General features: G+C 39.7%; 1 protein-coding gene across 1 annotated transcript; it reads left to right on the top strand.

Annotated features, from left to right (window-relative positions):
* Positions 1 to 1,139: 1,139 nt before the first annotated feature.
* LOC118361457 (inositol monophosphatase 1-like) lies at positions 1,140 to 11,105 on the top strand. The gene is made up of 9 exons (XM_035741406.2): positions 1,140 to 1,260; positions 1,672 to 1,746; positions 4,705 to 4,838; positions 5,182 to 5,286; positions 5,563 to 5,608; positions 5,736 to 5,844; positions 6,252 to 6,360; positions 6,598 to 6,749; positions 6,967 to 11,105. The coding sequence occupies exons 2-9, from the start codon at positions 1,684 to 1,686 to the stop codon at positions 7,083 to 7,085; spliced, it is 837 nt and encodes a 278-aa protein (XP_035597299.1). The 5' UTR covers positions 1,140 to 1,260; positions 1,672 to 1,683; the 3' UTR covers positions 7,086 to 11,105.
* Positions 11,106 to 13,248: the final 2,143 nt, after the last annotated feature.

Here is a 13,248-nt window from a genome sequence, read left to right as displayed (position 1 = left end):
GAATTTAAGCTTTCAACCGATATAAGCAAGTTTTCATATGTACATAAATATTTAATATCCATAATTTTTATGATTATTTATTTGAATTGCATGCCCTCCTGTTTCACCTAAAGTTGTCCCCCTAGCGGGACGCCTATCACCGTGAGGATTTATTATTGCAGGCAAACTTAATATATTCCACCTAGTTTCTACCAGCATGTCACATGCGCAACAAGAAAAAAAAAATTCTAGACAACCTTTACTCCACACACAGAGATGGATACAAAGCTATCCCTCTCCCTCCATTTGGCAAATCTGACCATATCTCTATCCTCCTGATTCCTGCTTACAAGCTAAATCTAAAGCAGGAAGTATCAGTTACTCGCTCAATATGGAAGTGGTCCGATGTGGCGGATGGTACGCTATACAAGACTGTTTTTCTAGCACAAACTGGAATATGTTCTGTGATTCATCCAATGGCATTTGAGGAGTTTACCACCTCAGTCACCGGCTTCATCAATAAGTGCATTGAGGACGTCGTCCCCACAGTGATCGTATGTACATATCCCAACCAGAAGCCAACCAGAAGCCATGGATTACAGGCAACATCTGCACTGAGCTAAAGGCTAGAGCTGCTGCTTTCAAGGAAATCCGGACACTTATATGAAATCCTGCTATGCCCTCAGACAAACCATCAAACGGCCAAAGTGTCAATACAGGACTAAGACTGAAACCTACTACTTTTTACAGCCCTCCAATGCAATACACTGTAATTACATATTGGGTTGTTGATATACTTTTTTTTCTAACTGTCTCCGCTAAGTGGGTTTGGGAAATACTCAGTAGGGTCTTTACTAACCAAATATGTTTTGTTTTTGATGGGGACCATGCTGCATTGCCTGCGGCTGGCTTTTCTCTGCCCCCTATTTGGTTAGTAGAGACCCTACTGAGTATTTCCCATCCCACTTAGCTGATACAGGTTTTTTACAGTTTTTTTTCTCTACATCCCAATATTCTCAACATACCAGTGTCAACATTATATTTTTTTAAAACATATGTTTAAATCCGTTTTCATAAATTCCTAATTGCCTTTCTTGATGCCAAAATAAAAGCGGCCAATAATTAAATTGCAATATCCTTTTAATCAGCTAATGATATTACAACGGTATTCAAATGCTGGCTTTTATTTTGAAGGTTTTGTCATTGCTATAGGAAAATGATGTCATAATTTGTGCTGCTGGCAGAATAGTAGTGCAGAGGTTAGAAAAGGGAAACAATACAGTAAGTTTCGGTTTTCAAACGGTCTTTGCTGGCAAATCGATTATTGTTACAATTTATAGGGCGGTTATCTGGTCACTAGCTAGCTGTTATGTATCCTTGCTGATTTAGCTAGTGATCAATCCCGGGAAGACCTCATAGCCTGTCAGCTGGCTAGCTATCGTTAGCTTGGTTATGTGTAACATTTTCGACGTTGATAATTTATTTGTCTATTTAGCTAGAATAACGTGTTAACCTCTTGCAAATTATTCTCCAGGGCTGGGTTTCCTGAAAAGCATCGTAGTACTAATATAATATTTTGTCCATTTTAGTTTCAATTGAATTAATACGATTTTAGTGCGACAATGCTTTTGGGAAATCCAGCTCCGGTTTGAATATAATTGTCCTATTGGGTGTTGTTACTTGTTTGTTTAGGTTATCGTCATCATGGCAGACCCTTGGAAAGAGTGCATGGACCACTGCCTTGAGGTGACCAAAGAGGCTGGGAAGGTGAGAAAACAGCCTTATACCCTACTAGCTAGGTTACAGTGAATAATATTACGTTATGTCAGGGATCATCAACTGGATTCCGATTTTTTTCTTGACCGGATAGTCAGGGGGCCATAACATAATTACAAATAATTTTTAAACTGCAAATTGACCGCAAGAAGCCCAAACAGATAGAATATTATACTAAATAATAATAATTTCAAACCTGGCTTACATTTGTACACTATCACATAAAGTGCTTTCAGAAAGTATTCATACCCCTTGATTTATTCCACATGTTGTTGTGTTACAGACTGAATTCAAAATATACATTTTTAATCACCCATCTACACACAATACCCCATAATGACAAAGTGAAAACATGTTTTTTTTTTAGAAATGTTTGCAAATGTATTGAATATGAAATACAGAAATAACTAATTTACATATGTATTCAGACCACTGAGTCAATACTTTGTAGAAGCACCTTTGGCAGTGATTACAACTGAGTCTTTATGGGTAAATCTCTAAGTTTTCCACACCTGGATTGTGCAATATTTACCCATTACGTTTTTTTCAAAATTCTTCAAGCTCTGTAAAATCGGTTGTTGATCAATGCTACACAACCATTTGCAGGTCTTCCCATAGATTTTGAAGTAGTTTAAATGTGTTTTTTTAGTTATGTGTTTTTGTTTGATTTGCCTCAAACATAACACTTTTTACAGTATTACTTGTGTGCCTTGTTGCAAACACGATGCATGTTTTGGAATATTTGTATTCTGTATTCTACCAGTAGGTGCCCTACTTTGCAAGGAGATGGAAAATCTCCCTGGTCTTTGTGGTTGAATCTGTTTGAAATTCACTTGTCGACTGAGGGACCGTGCAGATAATTGTATGTGTCGGGTAAAGAGACGAGGTAGTCATTCAAAAATCTTGTTAAACACTATTATTGCACACAGTGACTCCATACACATCTTAACTCCTGAACTTATTTAGTCTTGCCATAAAGCGGTTGAATACTTATTGACTCAAGACTTTTCAGCTTTTCATTTTTAATTAATTTGTAAATATTTTAAAAATATATAATTTCACTATGTGAAGGCCAGTGACCAAGTGACCAAGGCCAGTGACCAAAGGAAATCTATATTTAATCCATTTTAAATTCAGGCTGTAACACAACAAAATGTGAAAAAGTCAAGGGGTGTGAATATTTTCACTCTATTATGCATGGGAATACTTTGGAACAGATGTCCTAAATTAAAATAACTTGGAGCTGATTTGCTTGTTTTTACAAGAATTGTACAAGAATTTCCATTATTTATTTCTTTGCCTAGAAAACTTGGGGGGCCAAATAAAATCACCCGCGGACCAAATTCAGCCCGTGGGAAACCTGCCTTATGGTCTATCAATGCCTTGTAGTCTATCATAGTGGGCTATCTTACTCTCATCGGGGTGCTGTGCTTATATAAACCATTATAATGAAAACGTTTCAGTAGTGAAACAGTGATCTGTCATCGCCCAAGTGGGTGCTACAAATTGGTGGTGGAAGAGGTGAGTTTCCCGCCTTACTATGTAAAGCGCTTTGAGCACCTACTCTACTGTATGTATAGTTGAAGTAGGAAGTTTACATACACCTTAGCCAAATACATTTAAACTCAGTTTTTTTACAATTCCTGACATTTAATCTTACAAAAAATTCCCTGTCTTAGGTCAGTTAGGATCACCACTTTATTTTAAGAAGGTGAAATGTCAGAATAATAGTAGAGTGACTTATTTCAGCTTTTATTTATTTCATCGCATTCCCAGTGGGTCAGGTGTTTACATACACAATTAGTATTTGGTAGCATTGCCTTTAAAATGGTTTAACTTCGGTTAAATATTTCAGGGAGCCTTCCACAAGCTTCCCACAATAAGTTGGGTGAATTTTGGCCTATTCCTTCTGACAGAGCTGGTGTAACTGAGTCAGGTTTGTAGGCCTCCTTGCTCGCACACGCTTTTTCAGTTCTGCCCAGAAATTTCTATGGGATTGAGGTCAGGGCTTTGTGATGGCCACTCCAAAACCTTGACTTTGTTGTCTTTAAGCCATTTTGCCACAACTTTGGAAGTATGCTTGGGGTCATTGTCAATTTGGAAGATCCATTTGCGACCAAGCGCTAACTGATGTCTTGAGATGTTGCGTCAAGATATCCACATAAACTTTCCTACCTCATGACGCCATCTATTTTGTGAAGTGCACCAGTCCCTCCTGCAGCAAAGCACCCCCACAACATGATGCTGCCACACCCGTGCTTCACGCTGGGATGGTGTTCTTCGGCTTGCAAGCCCTTTTTCCTTCAAACATAACAATGTTCATTATGGCTAAACAGTTCTATTTTTGTTTCATCAGACCAGAGGACCTTTCTCCAAAAAGTACGATCTTTGTCCCCATGTGGGGCGGCAGGGTAGCCTAGTGGTTAGAGTGTTGGACTAGCAATCAGAAGGTTGCAAGTTCAAATCCCTGAGCTGACAAGGTACAAATCTGTCGTTCTGCCCCTCAACAGGCAGTTAACCCACCGTTCCTAAGCCGTCATTGAAAATAAGAATTTGTTCTTAACTGACTTGCCTAGTTAAATAAAGGTAAAATAAAAAATGAAAATGTGCAGTTGCAAACCGTAGTCTGGACTCTTTAGAGTTTTGGAGCAGAGTGGCCTGTCAGGTTATGTCGATATAGGACTCGTTTTTACTGTGGAAAGTTATAAAAGTTACATATTTTTATTCCATTCCTTTACTTAGATTTGTGCATATTAGGTAGTTGTTGTGGAATTGTTTGATTAATTGTTGCACTGTCGGAACTAGAAGCACAAGAATTTCACTACACTCGCAATAATATCTGCTAACCAATAAAATTAGATTCAAACAATTGTTATTATTATCATCCCTATTTAATCCCTCATGTGACTAGCTGGCTGACACTCTCGCTTTCTCATCTCTCTCTGTCAGATGATCCAAGAAGCGTTGCAGAAGGACATCTCCATCATGCAGAAGAGCTCTCCTGTGGACCTGGTCACTGAGACCGATCAGAAGGTGGAGCAGCTCATCATCTCCTCCATCAAGGAGAAGTTTCCCACACACAGGTACAGTAGCTCACTGCAGATCTTTAAAGCCTGAACCACCACTCATCATCATTTGCTGCTTTCGAGAGTCTATTTCTTTACATTGTTCCCAGCAGACTTGGGTCAAATGCATAACTAAAATGCTTGAAATTGATTTAGCTTGCGTGGTATAATGGAACCCAATTCATTAGTCCCAAAAGTGCACATTTTGCCCACTTTGCATGCAGGTCAAGCTAAATCAAGCACACCTCAATTATTTGCATTTGATCCAGGTCTGGTTCCTAAATGCCTGAAAGGTGTGGTACTGTGCTTCTATCGCTGATATTCGTTATCCACCATCTTCTCTTAATTCTTCTTTCACCAGTTTTATAGGTGAAGAGTCTGTAGCGGCGGGAGCAACCAGCAACCTAACTGATAATCCCACCTGGATCATCGACCCCATTGATGGGACCACCAACTTTGTCCACAGGTGCTGCACAATGTTACAGTTCTGTATTGCAAACATTCCCCCTTTTATAGCCTAACATATGATCTAATGTTCTCATAACCAAAGAAGCTATAGCCTCCTACATCAATAATGTTTTTTTTGGCATTGGTAGCTTCATATTAAAATGGCTATTTTTAACAAGATTTTTCCTGGAGTGACCTCAAGGATTTTAATAGAAATGGATTTTTATGTGCTTAGTTCCTCTAGGAGTTCACTTATTTAATACCTTAACACATTTTCTCTTTTCTTTTACCTCAGATTCCCCTTTGTCTCTATGTCGATTGGTTTTGCTGTGAAGAAAGAGGTAAAGGTTTTCTGTGTTTGGCAATGTCATGAGATTTATAAGACAGTAATAACTGAGTAGCAGGAACTCAGCAGGTTTTGACTTTGCATTTTAAGTCAACCTTCTCTATGCTATGTCTTTGACTCAGATAGAGTTTGGCATTGTCTACAGCTGCCAAGAGGGCAAGATGTACACAGCACGGAAGGGGAAAGGGTCATTCTGTAATGGAGAACCCATCAAAGTGTCTGGGCAGGAAGGTATGTTGTACAGCCTTGTCTGTCTGGCTGAGCCAATTGAGATAATATCAACTAGGTAGAGTCATTCACCAAGTACCAAACATCAGGGCTGGTATTCATAAAGCATTCTAGAGTAGGAGTGCTGATCTAGGGTCTGGTCCCCCCCGTCCATGTAATCTTCGTCGTTATGATCTAAAAGGTCAGTTAAACTGATCCTACATAATAATTTCTCTTAATTTGAGTGTTGTGCCTTCAAAATGGTCTGTCATAACAGCTATTAGGAATCAATTGATCATGATAACACGAGGAAGATATACAGATGAATTGTATCTCATTTTATTGTATGAGAATTAGCTTGGTTAGCGTTATGCTAGTTTGTTGTGTAATGATTCAATGAGTAGTCATAACTCATGACACTCTCTGTGTAGACATCACCAAGTCCTTGGTCCTGACAGAGATGGGCTTTAAGAAGGATCCAGAGCACTTCAAAACCATGATGGGCAACATCGAGACAATCCTCACCATCCCTGTGCACGGGTAAACATTACTTCCCACACTCTCTGTTTAAACATCTCAATATTGTGAGCTTGTAATGCTTCAAACATTAATAAGGTCACAGAAAGAGAGATGTTGTATTATAATAATTTATACCATTTAGCAGACGTTTTTATCCAAATCGACTTACAGTAGTGCATCAAAGGTGCAAGTGCCATGCTCTACCCATTGAGCCACACGTGATGATGTTTGGCTAACAAGCAAATGTTGCTCCCGTAGCATCCGCTCGCCGGGTAGTGCGGCAGTCAACATGTGCCTGGTGGCGTGCGGAGCGGCTGATGCCTACTACCACATGGGCATACACTGCTGGGACATGGCTGGAGGAGCTGCCATCATTAGAGAGGCTGGGGGTGTCATCATGGACATCTCAGGTGATTCACTGTACATAGTTGTAACCATGATGTGGCGGGCTTCTGAAGAAGTGGTGTGGATTGTAGATGGTACATGATCAAGGCCTCCAAGTCCTGAGTAAATTATTTTATTGATCTTATGAATTATATTTTCACCATCTTAATGTTCTCAATGAGGTTCAAATGAGTACTGGACACATGCTATTACATGGATCTATTGTATTGTTGTCCTACCCAGGAGGCCCATTTGACCTGATGTCCAGGAGGCTGATCATTGCCAGCAGCAGAACCATCGCAGAGCGCATCTCCCAGGTGATAAAAGCATTCCCTGTAGGAAGGGACGACATCGAGGGATAGAGTACCATCACACACACACACATGCATGCACAGAGGGACTGACACATGGCTGCAGGTGCATGCGCACCCAGCAGAACACACATACACATGTTTAGATTAGTCAGGTCAAGATCCTCTCTGCGCCTTAATTGTTAAACTGGTGGTATTAACCTTTCTCTGAATGCACCTCAGTGGATTTGCAAAAACCTATCAATGAAGACCAACTTTATTCATTTAATTGACTGTTTGCCCCTCAAGGGCTTTGACTTGCATCTCATTTTTTGGGGGCATTTAAGTGAGAACAAGATTAGAAAATGTGGTCATTGTAGACCAAGACATTTTCTGTCTCAATCATACACCACATGGCCAAAGGTATGTAGACATACCTTCAAATTTGTGGATTTGTTTATTTTAGCCACACTCATTGCTGACAAGTGTTTAAAATCAAGCACACAGCCATGCAATCTCTATAGACAAATATTGGCAGTAAAATGGCCTTACTGAAGAGCTCAGTGACTTTCAACGTGGCACTGTCATAGGATGCCATCTTTCCAATAAGTTAGTTTGTCAGATTTATGCTCTGCTAGAGCTGCCCAGGTCAACTGTAATTGCTGTTATTGTGAAGTGGAAACGTCTAGGAACAACAACGGCTCAGCCGCGAAGTGGTAGGCCGCACAAGCTCACAGAACAGGACCGCTGAAGCACGTAGCGCGTACAAATCATCTGTCTTCAGTTGCAATACTCACTACTGAGTTCCAAACTGCCTCTGGAAGCAACTTCAGCACAATAACTGTTCGTCAGGGGAGCATCATGAAATAGGTTTCCATGGCAGAGCAGCCACAACACTAGCTTCAGATCACCATGCGCAATGCCAAGCGTCGGCTAGAGTGGTGTAAAGCTTGCCGCCATTGGACTCTGGAGTAGTGGAAATGTGTTCTCTCGAGTGATGAAACACGCTTCACCATCTGTCAATCCGATGGATGAATCTGGGTTTGGCGGATTCCAGGATAACGATACCTGCACCAATGCCTTATGCCAACTGTAAAGTTTGGTGGAAGATTAATAATGGTCTGTGGCTGTTTTTCATGGTTTGGGCTAGGCCCCTTAGTTCCAGTAAATGGAAATCTTAACGCTACAGCATACAATGACATTCTAGACAATTCTGTGCTTCCTGTTTCTGCATGACAATGCCCCCATGCACAAAGCGGGGTCCATATAGAAATGGTTTGCCGAGATGAGTGTGGACAAAAATGACTGGCCTGAACAGAGCCCTGACATCAACCCCATCGGAAACCTTTGGGATGAATTGGAATGCAGACTGCTAGTCCGGCCTAATCGCCCAACATCAGTGCATGACCTAACTAATGCTCTTGTAGCTGAATGGAAGCCAGTCCCTGCTGAAATGTTCCAACATCTAGTGGAAAGCCTTCCCAGCTGAGTGGAGGCTGTTATAGCATCAAAGAGGGAACAACTCCATATTAATGGCCATGATTTTGGAATGAAATGTTCAACGAGCAGGTTCTCCACATACTTTTGGTCATGTGTAAGTTGAATATTTTAAGTAACTGTATTATAACTTGAACAAATAACACAAACCTCAGCAGTATATAGCTTCCTTGACTGATTTAGAATCTTGAGTTACAAAGACATCCATTGACTTTCCACAAAATATATAGGGAAATCTGTATTTATTTAGATCTGAATTGTAATGAATTATTTTCCTACTCTACTACAGTGCTAAATACTTTATATGTTATGTACTGTGAGGTATATTTATTTATTGCAGGTATTGGTATAATATGTTAAAGCTTTCGCAAATAACTTGTTACCCACATTTATTATTTTACAAACCTCTCATATTTGGAGTGACCATACATTGAAGCCTCACTCCCAGAGAACATAACATGTTGGTTAGCTACAGTGGGGCAAAAAAGTATTTAGTCAGCCACCAATTGTGCAAGTTCTCCCACTTAAAAAGATGAGAGGCCTGTAATTTTCATCATAGGTACACTTCAATTATGACAGACAAAATGAGAAAAAAAATCCAGAAAATCACGTTGTAGGATTTTTTATGAATTTATTTGCAAATTATGGTGGAAAATAAGTATTTGGTCAATAACAAAAGTTTCTCAATACTTTGTTATATACCCTTTGTTGGCAATGACAGAGGTCAAACGTTTTCTGTAAGTATTCACAAGGTTTTCACACACTGTTGCTGGTATTTTGGCCCATTCCTCCATGCAGATCTCCTCTAGAGCTGTGATGTTTTGGGGCTGTTGCTCCCTCCAAAGATTTTCTATTGGGTTGAGATCTGGAGACTGGCTAGGCCACTCCAGGACCTTGAAATGCTTCTTACGAAGCCACTCCTTCGTTGCCCGGGCGGTGTGTTTGGGATCATGGTCATGCTGAAAGACCCAGCCACGTTTCAGCCCTTGCTGATGGAAGGAGGTTTTCACTCAAAATCTCACGACACATGGCCCCATTCATTCTTTGCTTTACACGGATCAGTCGTCCTGGTCCCTTTGCAGAATAACAGCCCCAAAGCATGATGTTTCCACCCCCATGCTTCACAGTAGGTATGGTGTTCTTTGGATGCAACTCAGCATTCTTTGTCCTCCAAACACGACAAGTTGAGTTTTTACCAAAAAGTTATATTTTGGTTTCATCTGACCATATGACATTCTCCCAATCTTCTTCTGGATCATCCAAATGCTCTCTAGCAAACTTCAGACGGGCCTGGACATGTACTGGCTTAAACAGGGGGACACGTCTGGCACTGCAGGATTTGAGTCCCTGGCGGCGTAGTGTGTTACTGATGGTAGGCTTTGTTACTTTGGTCCCAGCTCTCTGCAGGTCATTCACTAGGTCCCCCCGTGTGGTTCTGGGATTTTTGCTCACCGTTCTTGTAATCATTTTGACCCCATGGGGTGAGATCTTGTGTGGAGCCCCAGATCGAGGGAGATTATCAGTGGTCTTGTATGTCTTCCATTTCCTAATAATTGCTCCCACAGTTGATTTATTCAAACCAAGCTGCTTACCTATTGCAGATTCAGTCTTCCCAGCCTGGTGCAGGTCTACAATTTTGTTTCTGGTGTCCTTTGACAGCTCTTTGGTCTTGGCCATAGTGGAGTTTGGAGTGTGACTGTTTGAGGTTGTGGACAGGTGTCTTTTATACTGATAACAAGTTCAAACCGGTGCCATTAATACAGGTAACGAGTGGAGGACAGAGGAGCCTCTTAATGAAGAAGTTACAGGTCTGTGAGAGCCAGAAATCTTGCTTGTTTGAAGGTGACCAAATACTTATTTTCCACCATAATTTGCAAATAAATTCATAAAAAATCCTACAATGTGATTTTCTGGATTTTTTTCCTAATTTTGTCTGTCATAGTTGAAGTGTACCTATGATGAAAATTACAGGCCTCTCTCATATTTTTAAGTGGGAGAACTTGCACAATTGGTGGATGACTAAATACTTTTTTGCCCCACTGTACCTGACGTTAGTTGATAAGCCATAAAGAGTATTGCAGATATCTTACTATGAGTGTAGCTTTGTATGATTTAGTGACTAAATAAAGACATGTTTTGAGAAGTGATGTTCTGTAATGTTTTCTTAGGCTATATGAAGAGGGAAGTAAAAAGAAAAAGCAATTTCATTTCTATACTAATAATGATATTGCCACACATGTCTTTATGAATAACTGATGGATATAGTGTTTTTGTATTTTGTTCCTTATGTAGTCGCTGTTGTCTGTGCTAACAGCGAGGTGGAAAAAACATAAATCGGTCATTTAAAAAAGCCAATGCCCAAACAGGAAAGTCACAAGAGATGAGAATATATAGCAATGGTTAGTTTCACAGGGGAAGGCTAAGAATCACGTTGTCTGCCTGAACTGTCGCCTGATAAAAACAATTTGTTTTACAGACAACCTGAGGATAGAAGGTCTTGATAATAATCTCTTTGAAGTAGGTTTATATGTAATTATTTTGGAATGTTTTGTCAAGGGTCTACATTATTTTATAAAGAACATACATTCACACCAACTGTTAGTGATGTCAATCTTCTTTGTGCACAGCAAACAGGAGAGATGGGCATGTGTGTTTCGACATACATGCAGTTGAGTTATCCAACGCTGTGTGTCTGAAGCAGTCTAAACATGGGCCCTACTAAATGTACTCTAGAAATAAGTACAAAACCCAGCAGCGTTGCAGTTCTTGTCACAAGCCAGCGTGCCCGGCACCTACTACCACACCCCGTCCAAAGGCACTTAAATATTTTGTTTATTCACCCTCTGAATGGCACACATACAAAATCCATGTCTCAATTGTCTCGAGGCTTAAAAAGCCTTCTTTAACTGGTCTCCTCCCTTTCATCAACATTGATTGAAGTGGATTTAACAAGTGACATCAATAAGGGATCACATGGATTCACCTTGTCAGTCTATGCCATGGAATGAGCAGGTTTGTATACTCAGTTTATATGTATTACCATAGTAATACATACCATAATTGTAAAGTGTTGTAGATTTCTTATTTACTTTAAAGGGGCAATAGCCTTCCACCTTTTCAAAAGTTAATATTTTGGGTTCTGATGGGGTTAGACAGTTTGAACTAATTTCATGGGGCATTTGTAAGTTATGTTATTAAATAATTGTTGGCTATAATTAATTTAAAAGTCCAAAAATGTATGTATCAATGGCAGAGTTCCCCTTTAATGGTGGATTCATGTCATTGTTTCTTCACAACTAGTGACAACCAGCAGAGATCGTTTTGCATTCATGAAGATTGTTTATCACACAGTTGCAATTAGATATTGAAAGAATAGAGGCTTTACTTAGTTGTTTAAGCTTCTCCTCGTTTGTGTTTTGGGCATTCCAGTATAAATGATTCAATATTGTGTGTACTCCTCATGAAATTACTCTACTAGTTTTCATATAATAGAGCCTAATGCTCTGGAATTAGTGGAAATAATGTGTAATAAATGGTACCACAGTTTTGTACTATAGGGGCCATCTGTGATGACTCAGATGGCCTATATAGCTGAGGAGTGGCATGATTTAAATGTAGTTTTCCACTTTAGTCTCATGGGTCCATTTAGGTCAAAGTTGGCAGGAATGAAAGACTGCTTGCATGGCTTTTTGGCATTAGATTATGGGATTTCTGATAATTATTTCCCATTCACTTCTGGAGTGGTTGCACTGTATCTCTTGTAGAAACAGGCCACGAGAATGCAATGACACAATCCATCTGCTTCACAGTTATTGGGTTTGATCATTCCTGTTCCTGCTCAATCAATTACAATAGCGCCACACATTGAGAATGATGGAGAGGCTTTGTTTTTTATTGGCACCATTGATTTGCCTGCATTGATGTTCACACAAAAGACAATACAAGAAATGTCCTACATTGTAACTGGCACACAGTGAGGAAGCAGGAAACATCCTAGGACCAAACACATATAAATCCCACGGTTTACACAGAAAACAGCTAGCATAATGGTTCAAATAATACATAAACCTGTGTGGACCAAAGTTGGTTTTGATTCCATTTCAAGTCAGTTGAACTGAACATGGAATTCCCCATGTAATGTATAATGCATTATAATATGATGTGAGTTCCAACTGGGTTTAATAACATGCATGTTGCATTTTGAATGGAGAGAAGTTTTAACATGCCATACAGCAGTACCATCTTAACAGAGCTCTTGAAAAGACAGTTTTACATGCCTGGGTATGTCTGATGACATATGCATGCAAGTCTAGATGGTCGTAGATGCTCCTGACATGGTTTCCAATGCATCATAATACATTATACCTGGATGCTTTAAGTATATGCTGAAAGTATAGTAAAGTATTATTATTTTATATTTATTATTATTTATTACCTAATTTTCCATACCACCAATACCCTTTTCAGTAGCTTACTCACATTACTCATCATGTTGTTGCAAGTCTCCTTTTTACGAGAGTTGTTTTTTCAGATTGGTAACCATCATGGGTTGCCTATGAGGAAATGTGTGTGGGGCGGTTCTGGTACTTTTCCTGTGCATAGCTAGCTACTTAATATCTCCCATTTTGAGTATGCACACCTTTATTTGAGGATAAGTTGTGTTTTTTTTTGCAAAATGACTATGAATTAACAGACTTATTTATTCATCATCATGTTAAGGTGTAGGACGTTTAACCCC

The sequence above is a fragment of the Oncorhynchus keta genome, chromosome 28 (assembly GCF_023373465.1).
Source record: "Oncorhynchus keta strain PuntledgeMale-10-30-2019 chromosome 28, Oket_V2, whole genome shotgun sequence".
Classification (NCBI taxonomy): Eukaryota; Metazoa; Chordata; class Actinopteri; order Salmoniformes; family Salmonidae; genus Oncorhynchus; species Oncorhynchus keta.
This window is presented reverse-complemented; position numbering and strand designations above follow the sequence as displayed.

Bases quoted from the DNA above. Each gene is read 5' to 3' on its own strand.
- LOC118361457 (XM_035741406.2), top strand. From the start codon at position 1,684: ATGGCAGACCCTTGGAAAGAGTGCATGGACCACTGCCTTGAGGTGACC. The intron at 5,609-5,735 runs GTAAAGGTTTTC...TCTTTGACTCAG, and splicing joins GTTTTGCTGTGAAGAAAGAG to ATAGAGTTTGGCATTGTCTA. The intron at 6,361-6,597 runs GTAAACATTACT...TTGCTCCCGTAG, and splicing joins CTCACCATCCCTGTGCACGG to CATCCGCTCGCCGGGTAGTG.